The sequence below is a fragment of the Egretta garzetta genome, unplaced genomic scaffold, assembly GCF_000687185.1.
Source record: "Egretta garzetta isolate BGI_Z169 unplaced genomic scaffold, ASM68718v1 scaffold361, whole genome shotgun sequence".
Lineage (NCBI taxonomy): Eukaryota > Metazoa > Chordata > Aves > Pelecaniformes > Ardeidae > Egretta > Egretta garzetta.
The window spans coordinates 1558156-1576650 of NW_009258688.1; the positions used below are offsets into that span (position 1 = coordinate 1558156).

General features: G+C 35.5%; 1 protein-coding gene across 5 annotated transcripts in view; it reads left to right on the forward strand.

Annotated features, from left to right (window-relative positions):
- The window catches only part of RPS6KA5 (ribosomal protein S6 kinase A5), an 84751-nt gene extending 66914 nt beyond the window's left edge, over window positions 1-17837 (forward strand). For all 5 annotated transcript variants that reach the window (XM_035888711.1, XM_035888712.1, XM_035888708.1 and 2 more), the window contains 7 exons: window positions 709-842; window positions 4010-4103; window positions 6373-6543; window positions 9992-10183; window positions 10768-10927; window positions 11893-12056; window positions 13006-17837. In XM_035888711.1, coding sequence (XP_035744604.1) covers window positions 709-842; window positions 4010-4103; window positions 6373-6543; window positions 9992-10183; window positions 10768-10927; window positions 11893-12056; window positions 13006-13245 — 1155 coding nt within the window. In that variant the 3' untranslated portion in view covers window positions 13246-17837. The remainder of the gene's footprint in view (window positions 1-708; window positions 843-4009; window positions 4104-6372; window positions 6544-9991; window positions 10184-10767; window positions 10928-11892; window positions 12057-13005) is intronic.
- Window positions 17838-18495: the final 658 nt, after the last annotated feature.

Sequence of the window (18495 nt, forward strand, 5' to 3'; positions counted from 1 at the left end):
GAATTAATTTGGTTAACTTGGCTCTGCATATAACTTTCAAAGTAGCAATCACAAGCTAGGCTACAGATAACAAAACAGTCATTATTCATGTATCTGGTCTCTGTAATGGCTCCTCATATGATCCAAGCATATAATTTGCATGTGGTACTGTTAAGAAGTGGTTGAAATTTAGTCTGAAAAATGAGATGATTGTCTAGTTTTCCAGAAGACTGAAGTACAGTAGTAATAGTAATTTGAATCCTGATAGTTCTTATTCAGCCAAACATTGTAGATATTTTTGAAGCTACTTTAATTATATCAGAATTCCTTCTATGATGCATTTGCCCAAAAGTATGTAGAGTTTTGTGAAGCCTTATAAGAACACATGCTATTGTGATGTCTTCAAACGAGCACAGTTTTGTGGATAAATGTATGTACAGCCATCTTTGATCCTGTTTGTCTGAATATTTTGTATCTTAAGCTATTGTAGTAGTAATGATTTATTTAGTGATTATGTTTGTTTAATGTAACATAAGATTTACTCTTTGATTGTTAGAATAAAGTTTATGCATATTATTAAATAGAAGTTAAGATTATATTTTATCAAAAAGAGAGCTCTTTTACAATTTTAAATGTAGATGAAAAATTTTCACGAAACTTTACTCTTTGTCTTTGACTGTGTATACTAAAAGTATTCTGCAGAACTAAATACAGACAGTTTCCTAACAGGACTCTCCATTTTATCATCATTATGAACTGGATCTGAAAGAGAAACCATTGGGAGAAGGAAGTTTTTCCATTTGTCGAAAGTGCTTACACAAGAAAACTAGCCAAGAGTATGCAGTAAAAATAATTAGCAAAAGGTATAAATATTCTATAAGACAATAAAAATATTTTCTTTGCTTACTGTCACCCATGGATTAGAATAATGTTCTCTACATTTTTGGAAGTGGAAAAATGACTATAAAATAATTTCCTATTTGAAGAATCTACGGAAACATACAGTAACCTTATGACCTTTAAAAGATTCTGAGAGTCTTTTGAAACAAAATGTTGTTCTTGTTGGGGAGCGCACAAGAAGAAACCTAAAGAGTACTTTTCTGGTTCCTAGTTGTATACTACCCTAGCTTCCCCTAATATTGCTCCTAACCAGAGTAAAGTATAAGGCCCTTCTATCTTTAGACCAAAATGAACTGAATGTAGGTATGCTAGCTCCCTTTCCTAAGCAGCCCAATTGATTGCCTAGGACACTGCTTTTAAGAAGGATCTGTAGTGTGGGTTGCCTCAGATCTAATTAATTGTGTGTGTGTGTAAAATGCAATTACACTATGGAGTTGTAAGTTGCATCTTGTTTCCTGGATGTTCCTCTGAAGACAACACCACAATGGAGGCAGCTGACTTGCTTTGAACATGGGGACCATCTGGTCCCCTTCCAGAACAGGAATCTCTGGCAGTTTCTGCCCAGACAAGATAGGGGATTCTTTGAGGGGTGGATGGATTTTTTAGCTTCATTTTGCAGTGTTCATTGGTAAATATGTCCCTAGTGTGTTGAATGTTGGCAGGAAAATGAAAGGAAAGTGTAAATGTTCTGCTATATCAGAATGATAGTTCACAGTGATCTCTTCTCCAAGACATTTGGCTGTACCTCTGTTTTTCCAGACTCTAGAAGTAACTGTCCAACAGACTTAAGTGTTTCATCGCATGCTTTTTAGATAACGTAAGTTCAAGAATAAGACACCTAAATATAGGTGTCTGAGTCAGTTTTCCGAGGTCTGCTGATTAATGGAGGCCTACTCAAAACTATTAGTGGAGCCCACAGAGAGACTCGAATGACCAGGCGCTAGCAGTGGGATTCAGTAACTTAAACATAGGCATCTATGTAGTGCCATTTTAGCATCTGTTGGTGTCCTCTCTGTCCTGCAGTTCCCATCAGTCTTGTGACTACTACCTTTATGTAGATGTCTTCATGGCTGATGTCTTCCAGGCTCTCCTATGCTTAGGCCACTGAATCTTGCTCTAGATGTGTATTTTACAGTGAACTAGTTCAGCCTGTAAGATTCATTAATTAGAATTTCACTCATTATAATGAGACTGTAGACAAGTAGCATGCAGTAGACACCTACATTGGGTATTTTAATCTGGAAATCTCTGCCTTGGGTCTATGTTCAAAACTTTTTTCTGTGGTGCATGCAGAGCTGCAGATCAGTACTCCCATCTCATCTTAAGCTAATGGATTTTTTGTTTCTGGATAATGGTGAGCAAACCAGTATTGACTTTCCCCATAGAACTAAACTTTTAGGAATTATGTCCCTAAATGATACTACTCACAGGTTCTTTTGCTCTTTCTCCTTCATCTTGGTGGACCAGGCTAAATGAAGGTAAGAAGTGGTCTGTATACAGAGATTTTTGGATTGCAGGCTGCAAGCAGACTCAGAGCATATTTGTCTAGTATTTAGAGGTAGCAGTAAACCCACACTCTGGCTGGACACATACCAGTCCTGAATAAGAAACAGTTAAACTGTAAATAATATTATTCTGGGGACCACACTAGTAACTCTTGCTGAAAGGAAAAGTGGAAAAAGTTTCTAGTAACTTCTTTGCCTTGAAGTCAGACAGTCTTTCACTCCTACCCATCAAAGGTGTCAAAAAGTGAATCCTACTGAGAAGGCAAACCTCATGGTACGTGAAGTAAAAGCTGAGATCAAGAGTTCCCCTCTCTGGTGTTGCTTGCTTAGTAGTACTGGACCTGCCTCCATCCAACAATTTAAGGTTTATCTGTATGTCTGAAGGCCAATGAAACAGTGGAGTCCTGTAAACTTGCTTGAGTTACTGTTTTAGAGCTTCCCATTTGTTTTTCATGATACTGTCTGTTTTAAATCTGAGATGGTAACTACTGATAGAGGGGAAATACTCAGAAAAGTCAATGCACAAATTTCAAAGGTTTATGTTCCTGATACTGAACCTTTTTTATCTGTTTCCTAGGCCCACCTTCTCTTGATAGAAGTTTAGAGGGGAAAGACTATCTGAGTCAGTTTTTTAATTTCTTAAGGACCTGAAATCACTTTCAGCTTTAACAACAATATCAGCAGAGATGCAGGTGGAACAGCTTAGTTTACTTGTTGATTATATGAAGCCTGCAGAAAAACAGAATTCTCTTGCACTAAATTCTCATCATGATTCTGGTCCTAATTAGGAAAAAAAAAATTGCAACCAAAAATTAAGAACATGTGTGGTGAGAGAGATTCTATCTGAGTTATCCATAAGGCCATTCTCTAAGTCAGTACAGGGTTATCCTTTCTTGGAGAGAGTTTAGGCAAAAATTTTCAGGCATTATTTGCCAAAAATAAATCAATGTACGTAGTTAGTAGAAAGTTCTGCTCTGTACCCATTAATACAGTTTTTTAACGTTCACTATGCTTACTTTTTTTGGCTATATATTTCAGTACTTGAAAGAGAATTTGTGTGATGATTTTTGCTCTGGAGCTAGTCTCTTATCTCTTCCATTTCAGATTTTTACAATGGCCTTTTTAGGGGCTCATTTGTATAAAATAGTTCATCTGTAGATGATGTTACTCTTTTTTTTTCTAGTAGGATCTCATAGTTTCCATACAGCTTTGGAAGCACTTATCTCCTATAAGAATGGGAAAGGATTGGGCCAATAATTTGAGCCTTCAAGACAAAGCTGAACTAACAAATATTTGTAGGAACAGAGGTGAAGTCAAATTGCCCTGGACTAAGGGAAAGGTTTGTTTCAGATAGAAACTATTCTATAATATCATTTCAGCTTTTGCTGTAGCAAGTTGAAGTTGCATCAAAAACATTGTTTGATTTGGGTGTGATTTTTTTAATGTCCTAATTTGCAGGGTTTTGTGGAGAGTTTTGCTCAGCTTACTTGGAATATGCTTTTTAATTGTTTTAAAGCAGTTGTAATATTAAAAACTCTGGATTGCAAGCAATTAAAAAATAGGTATAACACTTTGTGCAGTTTACTCAGTAAAATTGGTACAAAATGGCTGTTCAATTTTTCCAGAATGGAAGCCAACACCCAGAGGGAAATAACAGCTTTGAAACTCTGCGAAGGACACCCGAATGTAGTGAAGTTACATGAAGTTTATCATGACCAGGTATTTTGAAGAAACTGTCATCGGCACTTGCCAAACACATTGCTATGTGTTTTCCCAAGAACTTTCAGGAGTTAAGCACATTGATACTGTGAAGGCAATTTTCTTCCTAGGGCTTTTGTCTAGTCAGTATAGAAAATGAAGCAGAAGTTCTGCATTCAAAGGAACTTGCAGTTACTCTAGCAAAGAAAAAAAGTATTTGGAAGAATTAGAGTCCTGGATTCTGTTTCTGGTTTTGTCCTTGGTCTACTTGGTTAATCGTACAATATATTCATACCCCAGTTTCCATATCTATGATACGGAGGTACCTAATCATCTTCCCTCGGGGTTGTCATCAGTCTTGAATATTTGTGAAACAATTTGGAAGTCTTACATATGAAGATTACATATCTAGTATTTTTTCTTACATGATGGTAACTTAATGGAGATAACAAAGTAGCTTGCTAAATTACCAAATGTGAAAGTAGAGCCTCTTATTTGAAAATATATTGAGATCAGTTTAGGGTTTATTTAGAGACCTTAGCTGTCTTTTTCCTTAGTGTAATGCAAACTCCACAGCATCTAAGAAGCCATCATTTGATCAAACTTGGAGGTTGGCTGTGGTTTGAGCTAGGGGTTTGGACCAGATGTCCTGCAGAGGTCCCTTCCAACCTAAACTACTCTGTGATTCTAGCCTATGATTTTGTAACAGAACATGGGCTCTCTTGCCTCCCCACATACCTGTCTATCCCTATCATGCTGTTTATACAAGGAGCAGCAGAGTGCTCATGTGGAGCACTTCTAAAATGAGCTGACAGGATGAAAAATATGTACCGTAACCTTTAATGATAAGGGAGACTTTCTTGCACAGTATGAATACATGTGTAGAACAGGACACTTTTTTCACTTTGAGTAAAATGACTATACTTGGGAATGTTTAAAAAAAAAAAAAAGTTCTTCAGATTGCTCTGAGTAGGCTACTCTCAACTAGCCAAACCATTGTATTCTTAGTTGTTCCTGGTAGTTCCCAGGTGTTATCTTCCAGATTACCCATGCACGGTGTTCTGAAGACCAGAACTGATCAAAATTTTCTAGTTTTGATATTTCTGCTATTTGTCTTAAAAAAAAAAAAAAGTTCCAATTTTTAACTTGCTCGAATATCAGTCTGATCAAAAACTGCATTAGTAATCCAGCCATAGAGTATTGGGTTGCAGTCTCTTTTGGTGAGACACAAGAAGTTTTCTAGCAGAGAGAAGTCTCTTTATCCTTTCTGACTTTCCTGTCAGCTATTCCCAAGACAGAAAGAACATTTGCAGAAGATACCTTACAAGCACTCCTAGCAATGTGACCAGTAGACACCTTGTTTGTTCTAAGAAGTGTTACTGCTTTCTGTCTGCATAGCTCTGCTTCTGTTCCTTGATATCTAAATACTGTGTACCGTTCTGTTCTTGACTATTTCTTTGAATTTCATTTTTTTTATCTCTTCCCAGAACTTTTTTTCTTTGCTTGCGAATGTTATTTTTTTTACTGTCATTCAGGGGAAGGAAATGCTAGAAGCCATCATGTGCCTGTATCTATTGCCTTTTGAGAGTAACTTCACTTACCTGTCCTGAGAAGTCTGCTGTTTGTTTAATGGCAAGACATTTGACTTGCAGTTGATTGTGTGCTAATGTTGTCTTCTAATCAAGGAAGTCACTGTTATTGATTGTCTTGAAAAAAACAACCATCTAAATGACCATTAATTTTAATTTTAAAAAATACTCTTTAATGTTTGGGAAGATATCTATTACAATTCTAACAGAGAAGCTTTGGCTACTACTCTGTAGGGGGTAAAATCAGAAGAAATTCTAGCTAATCTTTGATTTCACAGTAAAATTTCAGGATGCTTTATAAAGGATTTTATATTATTAAATTAATATTATGCATATTATTAGAAATGTAGCCCTACATCAGAACAAGCTTAAACAGCAAAAGTCAAGCTTTTTCCAGTTTTATTTGTTAGCCTAAAGAAGGGCATTTCATCTCCCTACAAATTTATCCATTTACATGGCGGCACTGCATTTTTGTAAATAAATATGGGGAAGACATCAACGTTCTTCAATCTCAGATTGATAGGGAAAAATGTCATCTGAGATGCAATTTGGTGCTTCTTATTGGCTTTCCAAATTGCTATGAGCAGCAGTTTTATTTCTTCAAACTTTGTGAACCTATCAGACGAGCACCTAGCTCTTGAATGAATGTTTGTTGGTAATGTTAAATTTCTAACATCCCATATCTTTCTTTATTGCTTCAGCTTCACACGTTTCTAGTAATGGAATTGCTGAAAGGAGGAGAATTGCTTGAACGTATTCAGAAAAAGAAACATTTCAGTGAGACTGAAGCCAGTCATATTATGCGCAGACTTGTTTCAGCAGTGAGCCACATGCATGACGTAGGAGTGGTCCATAGAGATCTGAAACCTGAGGTATAGTGACTTGCTGATACATGTTTAGACATTAAGTATCTGGAATGTGACATATTTCTGTTCCTCCAGCTTTTTCTACTTCTATGGTTTTAATAAAATGTTATCAGTTTTACTTAGCAAATTCTGTAGATATTTTTCTGTTCATAGGTAAAAGTAACTGTTACGAAACATTTTTAATTTTGTAAGCAATTTACACTCGTAACTCATTCAAAAACATTCTTTGCATATTTGGGGACATTTTTTACTAGTGGTAAGTATATATTTATTGTATGAAACAGTTCACAAGCAGAGCTAGGTGGCTTGGTACTTTGCACATATTCCACCTTTTGTTTGATCTTAATTCCCTCAGTAGGGCTGCTTTTGGAGGTAGCTGTGACAGCCTTGCACTGTCTTCTGTCCCAGTTAAATACAAACCAATGCAGCCAGCTAATAAAGATGTGTGATTTCAGTTCAGTGAGTTCAGTAGTTTCCCAAAAGAAAGAATTATTTAATACATCTTTTTCAATAATTACTTGTTCTGGTATTTTTATTGTGCAGCAATGTCTTGCTTTCCAAACAATTCAGTTTACTGTGGTAATATTTGCTCCTTTTTCTTTGCCAATGATGGTCTTGAATATGTGTTAGTTTTCTTTAGCCCAAGAATAGTGTAGATAAATGTTAGTTCATCCAGTAAGGATGTTACATTGTATTGGCAATTACAGTGATTGTACCTCAGGAGATAGCTACTCCTTTTGTATCTGGAGTTTAAAATGATCCACCATTCCTACTGATGTTTCATCCTTTTTTAACATACCTTCTGGTATATTACAACCTCACTACTTCCATAGTAATTCCAATGCAACAGGTAAAGAAGTCTGCTAGGTGTTGGTATTAAACCATTTTTGAAAATCAGTTCAAAATATGTGTGTTTGAAAACATTTCTGTACTGGAGTTTCTGTACAAAATAAATAAACAAAAAGGGGCTATTGTGAAACTCTGATGTGTCAGTTGAAAATGTGACTCTTGGAAAAAATTTTCTGACATCATCAAGGAAAGAAAACAGCTTTTGAAACAAGTCATTGTTAAAAGGACAAAACCCAGAAATCCTTTCTTTTTCCCTATTCTCATCATTTTAGTCTTACTACCATCTTGAATACAAAGGACCGACTCTGTAAAGCAGAGCTTCAGCTGCATGGTAAATTAGGCAGTCTTCAATTCTACATGATGTTCAGGAACAGAAGTCTGGGAAGTCCAAGTAATGAAGGGTTAGCAAACAGCTTGCAGAATGCATTGCTTCCACAAAGTTGGACTTAACCAGCCTGTCTCCTTCCTGCTTCTTGTTTTGAAAGTTACTATTTTAGGTTCAGACATGAACTTAGTATGGGGTATACAGGCTTCCCAATATAGATGTGGTTGGTGCACCTTTCTGTAAAAAGATACATAGGAAATTCTATTGCTTTTCTAACAATTCCAGTCAGATTTGTTTAGTGTTCAACTTTGACATCTAATGTGATACTGATAAGTCTATTTTAAAAAATATGGCTGGTTACATGTCACTAAGGATGAGGCTTTTTTAATTGCATGTACTGGAAGATTCTGTTTAAGCAATAGTAATTACATCAACTATATTGCTCTGCAAAATAGAGGAGAAGTACTGGACAGAAAACAGAATTCACAGAAACAAAGAATGTGTCTAGCATATGTGGCCATTTGGAGCCTCTCAGTAGAGTACTTGAGGACTTTTTCTGTGAAGTGATCATTAATCTGTAAACTGGGTTCTAAAGATATTAGAAAAAACATTCGAAGGTAGAGACAATGTAGTTTATATAGCCTTAAAATATATATGGAAGATAGCCTTAAGTGTGGGGTTTTGAGAGACATGCTTTATTTACCAAATCAACAAGGTAGCCTGAACCCAACTTAGGACATTTGGACTGTACCCTTCTTTCTGTACATAACCAATTTCATTTTTGTCTTAAGAAAGGAGGTCTTTTTTTAAACCAATGTTACTGCAGTTCTTTATTTACTTGTTGGCTATATAACATCACTGTAGAAAAAAAGATGATTGTATTAATCGCCTATCCTCATTGTATTAATATTTTTGTTGAAATTAAGCTTCCTTCAGATACATTTTGTACAACATTTTAATATGGAAAACTGACTTTTCTGATTGTGCATTAAGCTATAACAGCTGTACAGAATCCAAAATACTGTTTTGTAGCAGCTATTCTCTTTTAGTCATAATGGATGCTCTCAGGTTCTCCTTATTGATCTGCTTGCAGTCTAGTAATCATTTTCCCCTTCTTAATAAGTTTGAAATTAATTACTCTGTGTTGAGTCATTCACCTTTTGTATTACAAAATTACATAGGGCTATAGGATTTCTAATATTGAGACTTTTTCTAGCATCGCATAGATTAAACAGCAAAGGCAGCAGCACAATTTTGCTCTCATCTCTTGTCTCAGAAGTTCAAGGGGGGAGTAGAAATAATTTATAATTTATCTTGGCCTTAGCCAGTTCTCCTAAGACTTCACTTTACTTCTGCTAAGACTTAGCTTTAGTCTTGTGTTTTTCTTGACAAATATAAATACTCAGGGAAAAGAAGAACAAATTGTCTTAAATCTTCTGAACTGATAACAGATCATCTGTCTTCAAGTCCAAGATGCCACATTCCAGTCTGTAAGGCTGGCATTCTCAAGGACTACTGTATCAAAGTTTCTTTACCTTGGGGTAAGGCCATTGGGTTGAGGTTGGACTGCTATGTGACCTTCAGTGCTTGAATGCTGTTGGTCCCAGGTCTCTTCCAGACAGCATAACTATAATACCTCTGACATTCAGGCCAGACAGCAGTCAGTACAACCACTGAGCTATCGGTGAACTTTCTAGTCCTTTTTTTCTTTCTAGTTCTTTCAAATTATTCTTTTGCTTTACTGTGCTCATGGCAACATGGCTTCAGTTTGTTACCACTTGAGGACCAAAGACTATTCAGTCACAAGACAAGACATGCAACAAGAGTTCCATGCACAAGAAAGCTGTTATTCGCAGCGTGCCAGAAGGAAGTGGAAGCTTAAGAAAATTTATTTTTACTCTATGATTCTATTCTGTGATTCTATTTGAGGAAGAAGGCAATTCTCCATTTATGTTGATGTCTTTGCTTTTTTTCTTGTCATGTTCCCCTAATTGTTTTCCCCACAGTTCTCTGCTAAATACCCATTTTCATTAATAATCTCAGACAGAGCTGTTCCGACTTGCAGATATACCAGAGGCAGATAAACTCATTGCATTTTCTTACGTCCCAGAGTACCGTTATTTCTATTTTTCCATTTTTTTTCCTAGTGTCTCCTGATTCCCCTTTTCTCTAGATAATGGGAAGTTTTCTGTAGTAATAAATGTAGGAAAAAATAACCATTAAGTATTCTAACTAATTTTCTAACTAGTGCTGGTATTGATTTTTGTCCTTGCTTTTCAGAATTTATTGTTTACAGATGAAACTGATAATTCAGAAATAAAAATAATTGATTTTGGCTTTGCTCGTTTAAAACCACCTGATAATCAGCCTCTTAAGACTCCATGCTTTACTCTTCATTATGCTGCCCCAGAGCTCTTGAATCACAACGGTTATGATGAATCTTGTGATCTTTGGAGTTTGGGGGTCATTTTGGTGAGTGATACAGGTTTTTAATTGTAACTTTATTGCATGTATTTATTTTTGTTAAAATGCAATGGACTTGACGCAATTTCAGACTTGAATTGGGTAGATGTTGAACTCAGGTGTGGTGAAAATACTGCTGCACAAATGATAGGTTTCAAAGGCAGATGTTTTCCAGGAGTGGAGATTTTTTGTCCTAAGCAGTAAATTAAATTCAACATTTCTGGGAATGGAAAAAATACTCTGTTTAGTCTGGTTCTTAAAAATTCTTATTAGGAGATTTTACAGGCATCCATGTAATATTGCTACAGTTTCAATTCAGAGAAGGAATCAGCCTGCGTTCTGATTTGCAGAAAATTAATTTCAATAGATACAAACTGAGTAGAAATAACCAGTTTCCTGAAACATACTATTTTTTTTTTCTACAAGGACTCTAGAGAAAGTCTTGCATAATTTAAATTTTCTATAGCGTTGAAGTTACGCTAGTCAAAGTTTTATTGTATAGTGGTGAGGCAAACAACAGCTCTCTGTATTTAGTAATAGGTTTGTCAGTAAATATACTATGTTTGTTAATACTACTTTTGTTCTCGTGACAGTATACAATGCTGTCGGGACAGGTACCATTTCAGTCTCAAGACAAAAGTTTAACATGTACCAGTGCATTGGAAATTATGAAGAAAATTAAAAAGGGAGAATTCTCCTTTGAAGGAGAAGCTTGGAAAAATGTTTCTGCAGAGGCTAAAGAGTTAATTCAAGGTATGTATTCACAAATATTTTCATATACCTTATCTTTTTATCTCAAAAGATAAAATTTAGACAACTATACAATATCTGGATGCTGTGATCAGCATCAGAGTGCCTAATCTGACAGAGCAGTATCCACAGCTTGGGCTATGTGCTGACCACTAATACAAGTTATGGGTAAAGATGGGCACATCAGAATGGCATTACAAATTGCTTGTACACCTAGCAGAGAGCTTTCTAATGTAGTGAGATGCTGATAGAAGGTAGTGGGGTTAGAAGGAAATGAAAAGCTTCAGAAAAAGTGAAATCACTCTTTTAAAACATACTTAAAAGCAGAGGCTTATGTTACTTTTGCTTTTGTAAAAGCACCAGGTTATGAGCTAAATGAGCAGAAAATGAATGTATTGCTATCACTTTTTCTTCTGGCTGTTTTTGAATGCATGTGCCAAGACTACTGTATGTCTGAGCTGCTTTGTTCACATTTGCTATTCTTTGATTCCCCTTAAGCTTTTGAGCATCTAATTATGTTTTCAGTGTGAGATAGACACCAATCTTAATTCTGCTAAGGCAGAGTTCTGATTTCTGTAGAAGCAGGCTGGTAAGGAATTTTTCTGTCAAAAACGTAGGCATCTTCAGATTCAGACTTCAGTGCTGAGAATCTGAGGCTTTACTCTCTTGGCCTTCATCCTTGACAGGTGTTAAGTGAAGAAATCATTTGGTAGTTCTGAGTTAGTGTGAAGAGACATGTGAGTTATCAAACAGTTAAATAATTTCTTGCATTTAATGATGCTTCTGGAGAGGATGATAGTATAACATCGTGTGAGCCTTATCTAGGATAAATATTGGCATGCCTAGGATAAATATTGTCAGTACTTACTTATCAAAGCAATGCATGGGATTTTCTTAAATAATTGTATTTGCTATTAAAAGAAGATAAATAGCTCACAATTTAAGAGAATGTAATATATTTCTATTAGGACTTTTAACAGTGGATCCAAACAAAAGAATTAAAATGTCCAGCCTGAGATACAATGAATGGCTTCAGGATGGCAGCCAGCTGTCATCCAACCCTCTAATGACTCCTGATAACTTAGGCTCTTCAGGAGCTGCGGTGCATACCTATGTCAAAGCCACTTTTCATGTAAGTTCTAAGAAATCTTATGTCATGTGCTAAATTTTGTAATGTGTTCATCTAGATTTTTGTATGTTTTCTCTTAATTAAAAATATGTTTGTCATTAATTCAGTGATTGCTTATAGCTGCAATTTTTTCCTTCATATCTAACATCTATGATTGAGCACAGTGAAAACATGAATGATGAGGCTAGAATAAATTTCTTGAAGACATTTATACTAATGGGGTTTTGGTGACTGAGAGACAGCTGTTCACGAAATAGCTATTATAAGTATTCTGTTTCTTAGAGAAATCTACTAAAAGGTCTTCAAACTTTTTTATAAAAGAGAAGAAACTATATTTAACTTAAGTAGTTGTTTGACTTCTTGTCCTTACAGTTACAAAATCAAGGTAAAATTTCTGGAACATGTCTAATTCATGTTTTTAATATCATGGATACTTTTTTTAATGGACTTGCTTGTCTGCCATTGTGTATTTACTAAAAATGTTTGAACTGCAACTGTATTACAGAAACAGACACAGAATAAACCAAAATGAGCAGATTTATGCTGAAATCCTTGTAGGCACTTATTACCAAGAAGAGAAAAAGAAATTAATTGTTACTTGGAGAGGTCTCAATGATGCAACATAATTTGGGATGAAAGAAAAGCTGTAACTTATTTAAGTCTGGTATCTGGAAATGTTGTCTTAAATAGGTTCAAGGCTTAATGAAAAATACTTCTAAATTAAGAAGAATAAGGAGTGAAAGATGTCTGTTAATAATGTTATGTATTGGCTCTTAAATACATGGAAAGGCTAGTAAAGTTATTGTTACAGCTACAATAAGAATTAGTAGGGATCTGTCAAGAGGTTACAGTTTATCTTATGATTTACCATGGAACATTGATAATAAGCTAAGAGCCATAAAGTGTCTTAAATCTCTTGAAAAGCTTAGAACTACCTTTTATTTTTAAACAGGCCTTTAACAAGTACAAAAGGGAAGGATTTTGTCTCCAGAATGTTGACAAGGCACCTCTTGCAAAGAGAAGGAAAATGAAAAAAACAAGTACAAGCACAGAGACACGTAGCAGCTCCAGTGAAAGTTCCCATTCTTCTTCCTCTCATTCTCATGGTAAAACTACACCTACAAAGACACTGCAGCCAACAAACCCTACAGACAGCAATAACCCAGAAACCATCTTCCAGTTCTCTGACTGAAAGGCAGAGAATATCCTGTCCTGAAGATTTAAGTGGTTATAAACTTGGTATATCGTCTTCTCCCACCCTTCCTCCCTGTGGCTTACAGGCTACAGGATTATGTCTGTCGCTTTAAAAATGTATTTCAATCATACCTTTTTAGCTTTGTATTTCATACATTTCTTTTTAGTATTAAGTTTGGTATCACTGGATATGGTATAATACTATTATACAACCAACATCGTATTCTCGTAGGGCTAAATTACTAGTGTGCAGTCAAGCTCAAGGTAAGGAGCTATGCTGTGCGTGGTACAACTTGGAGGAAGAGTGTTTCTCAGTGTCAGAATCTTCCTCCGGGTTTCTTCCCCACTGTTCAAAGAAAGGAAAGCTCTTAACATGTATACAACTCTTGGATCTTCTGCTTTTACCCAGCTCTATGAATAATGTCATAGAATTTGATTCTTCATGCATGTAAGGAATCATTGGTACAATGCACCAAAGCAGTGTAGTACTTCAAGACCTTTTAAATTTGCGGTTACATTCTATCCCACTTATTTGAATTTTAAGAGCAAAATGAAGCATTATGGAACTTATTTAAAAAGTAACTCCATACATCGTGTTCTAAATAACTGGGAATATAATTCTTAGATTTTTTGTTTTAATTTATTTAACTTTTAAAAAAACTTCTAGGGTAAAAGATGTCTGATAAGGTGAGGTGTCTAGTACTGTGATACAATAATTTTTATTTCTACTTTTTGAAGTTATTAACTTTTAAAATGTTTTACAGATTCTAAAATGTAATGCTATAAGAGAAAGTGAAATTTCATATTGAATGCTTTGGAAAATGGTCACATGTTAAAATATCTATTTCAAGAATTAATTATAATTTATATTTTCTTTTTATATTTACACAATAACTTTAAAATACTACGATTTTTTTAAAGATGCAAAAACTCCGGTTTCAACATTTGTTATTATAGGGTCCATGCAAAATATATACCAAGTTCTTTGAATTTTGCATTGTGCAAATATGGCAGTTTAATAGTGACTGTAAAATATTAGAATATATGTTTTCATTTTTTGCACTTTATAACATCAAAAGGAGATGTTTTATAATAAAGTGCACTCAGATCTCTCTTGCGACAAGGTGCTGAGCACTGTTTTACTGGGTTGAATGACCTGAAATCCACCTTATTTGGGGGTTGTGGTCATTGTGAAGGAGAATTCTGTACTTTGCAGGAGTGAATCCCTGTATATTACCCACTGTTTTCATTCCTTACTTTAAACTGCAAAGCTCTTTCTATCTTGCTTTTACACTGTGTATAGCAAATACTAGACCTGGGCACCTTGTGTAGTGTAGATGTTAACAACTTATGCACTGGGAATACTAAAGGGAAATTATATTGAACACTGTGCTTCACAACTTGTTCACTGTGGTGTTCTACAGTGAAGTATTTCCTACTGTGATAGTATAGTATGTACATAACTGTTTGGAATCATAAATGTGACTTACAGAAGCATCAGCATAAACTTTTAAATCAGCATATTTTATAAATTTATGGAGAGCTCTTTTATTGCTCATATTCTCAATGGCTAGGGGTGACAAGTGCTAAAGATGACTCCAGTTTTGCAAATGCTTACATGTGTAAGTTTCCACTGAAGTCAGAGAGACTCCTTGTGTAAAGTTAATCATATGCCTAAATTTGTGTGATGGGAGACTAATTGAATGGGGGATTTTGTTAACAGCTTGGTCTATCTTAAAGTAACCTTAATCCAAACCCTATGCAAAAAAGGTTATAGGAATTGTTTATATCGGTGGTTTTATTTATAGAATTGTATCAGATATATCAGTATTGACAAATACAATACATCCATGTTTACAGGGATTGTGTGTATCAAAACAAGGCTTTGAAGCCCAACGTGTTTGTTCTGTGTTTCTTTAATATTAATAATGGCATTCTGAGGTTTTGGAATTGCTCATGTGAAATAGTTTATTACTTTCTTGATGTGAATGTCAACAGTAATTGCAGCATTAATTTCAGGTTGATGTGAATATTGAGATTTGCACTGTTTATGTAGAAGTAGTATATTTAAAGATCAGTATATGTGCTAATAACACAACCAATTTTAAGTGGCCAATGTTAAAATATTGAAAAATAATTGTCAATGTAATATATTCAGGTTTGCTTTCTGAATGCTCTCTTTGGAAGTAATCTCAATAGTGAACACGGCTCATTTGTAAAAGAATACTTTCCCTCTCCCCAATAAACTTGCTGTAAATACAACAAACAATCCACCATTAATACTTGTTATGCAAGTAAATTGGGAGGTTGGAGAATAGGTTGCTTTTAAAGTTTGCACTTTGAGGAGTTCTTGGAATTTGTTGTCTTCAGGGTGAGGACAACAAAAAAGCAATTTCCAGTTTATTTCATTTAAGCGTAAGAAACTTCTGGATACCAGGTGGATTTGGAATATTGTGACCCAGCTGAAATAACTTCTTAAAGTTAGGAACACAATGCAGTTGTTTCCTTGTTGGGAAATTTAAAGTGTTGCTTGACAAACTGATGAAACAAGAAAAAAGAGTGCTTGCACAAGATACTAAACGCTAGATATAATGGCTCTATTGTCAGAGTTTTTTTCACATAGGTTTTAAGAGAATGTTGTGAGATTACGATTATTAATGCATCACTTGTATCAAAGACAAATTTTATAGATTAATATGTCTGTGTTCTCTTTGTGCTCTAACAGTAGTTATTAAATAAAAATTTAAAAACAGGGTAATACTTTTGGCAGGGGTAAGTACATTTAGGTGTTGCCTTGCATTTGCTTTGAACCAGTTACTTGGGGTAGCTGAAATGTTCATCACCTTTGACCTGCTGCTGCCTCTAGGTAACAGAGCTCTTGAGGAGGTGTTTGACACTAAGCTGTCTGAATTTTTAGATTAGCATCTTTAGATAAACAACTGCTGATCTCTATTTACATTCCTAAGACTGAGTTGCAAACTAGGCAGCTTCTTGTTCAGATGTCCCTGCAGGAGACCAGTTACTCTTGGCAGAACAATGTTGTCTCAGCTTAATCTGTTGCCCAGTCTGGCACTCTAGGTTATATAAAGATCATGGGCCAAATTTTTCATACTCATACCACTATTTCAAATCTGAAGCGTACAAGCCAATCTTCATTAGTACTATAAATACTTTATATCGCCTTGGTAAAGAGATGTTAGACTGTAAATTATGTTTATACTCAGATTAAGTTTCCTTCATGGTGCTGCTATGTGTCAAGCAACTTTAATGTCTAGTAATGATATCTCTCTACTGTCAGAAATGTAATGCAGTCAGCAATATTGTGGGCAGATTTGATTGAAAAATCAAATTTCTTATCAGTAAAGATTTAAATAACTAGTGTGGTTATTAATCTAATCTTTAAAGTACTCGATATTCTGTAAAGCTGTTTCTTTGTAATACTTTTAGAAACACAAATATTGGTAATTAAGAAGTAATTCTGCTAAAGGATTTAGAGGAGTACAAAGGAAGTAACATGACATACTGCTCTGGCTTATTGAAATTTCTACACTTTTATATAAGGAAAAGCAGCTGAAATATTGTTTCTTAATAGAAGGGTCAGTGCATTTGGTATATGTATTGTTTACTGCTACGAAAAAAACTTTATTAAAATGCTTCATTAAACAGTTTTGGGGTGGTAACATAAAAATACAGTATTGCATCAGAATGGATTGAGGCTTCAAGTTGGCATTGCTGATGTACATATTTTCTCAGCCCTTTTCCATGGCTACTTTTCTGAAAAAGATAATGATACCTGCACAGCCATGTTCCCTGGCACTCATCCAGGAACAGAACAATTCTTGGCAGAAAACATTCGTAGAATGATGATGTATGTTTATTGGTTGTGATGCAGTGTTGCACAAATGTCTGACATTTTAAATATATGCATGTGTTATGTGCATGTATGTAGTAGATACATGCTGTATTGCACGTCTAGGCCTCAATTTAAAGTAATGCGCCTTGTTTAAGAGAACCTGTACTTAAAAATGAGTTCTCAACTTGCACAGATTCAGAGGACCTGACGAAGGGGCTACCGCAGAAGAAGGAAGCTTGTGGGAAGTCAGAGATGAGAGGCTTCTGGGAAGAAGTTTTCGGGGGTAAATTTCTCCCCTCGCTGTTGCCATGTGCGTGTAATATTCACTGGCACTGAATCGCAAGCTTTCTTGCCAGTTACCCAGCATAAACACAGTTCCTAACTCTGCAAGTCTGTGAGTGTGTGTGTGTGTGTGTCTACACACATATGTGTATCTTCATATGGCATTTTGGTCTTCAGTTGGAATTTTTTGTTATTTCTCAAGTATTGTTCCAGGTGGTTTTACCAAGTTGGTGGACTTCGTTATTTTCTCCCATATATGACAGTCTTTCCTGATCAGCACCGATTTTTACATTGTGAAACATGACATTGCCTTCATTCAGTCGAGATAGTTGACTGAATATTCTGGATTGAGAGAACAGGAAATAACGTGGCTGTTTCTGCTGTAAAGAGATAAAAGTGCTTTGGTCTTTGTCTACCTGTGAGAAACACTTCTCAGTTTGCTCCTTTCACCCACAGGGCACTGGATTCTCTAAAAAAAAAAAAAAAAAAAAGGAATGCAGAGCTGTTGGCTAGCTCTCGCCTGCCATCCCGCATTTTTATATATCACTTGTTCAGTAAGATTCTGGATGTTCAGAACACCTTGTGTAGAAAAGAAAACAGGATGATTCCTGTAGTCTGTATGAGTAAATAAAGTGATGCTTTCAATTACATAGACCAGCTGGAGCAGTCTTGTTTGTTGTGCCTGGAAGCAGCAAGAGTGGAGAAATGTAAGACACCTGCAATAATGTAAATTTGAAGAAAACCCGTGTGTTTTGACAGCCTTCATGTCCTGTGTGATGGAAGTCTGCAACTGGCTGGGAATCAATGGTAAGTGTTTAGGTAGATGAGACAGTATGGGCCGGTCTGACAGCTTGCTGTCACCCACAGGGCCATTCCTCATTCTTTCTTCTGGCCACATGCTCTACCCTTTTCTTGGTTCTGGTGTTTGTGTTGCCTCTTGTCAGTAGAGACAGGAAGAAATAAGTGTTCTATTAACTTAGTTAAGGCATTTTGGTTAACACTGAATTAATTGATTTCATAGTTAATCCAATGTAAAAGTAGTAAGGAGCATTGCAAAACCTAATAGGCTATAATACTATGATTTTTGAAAATAATATTTTATTCAGAGGTAGA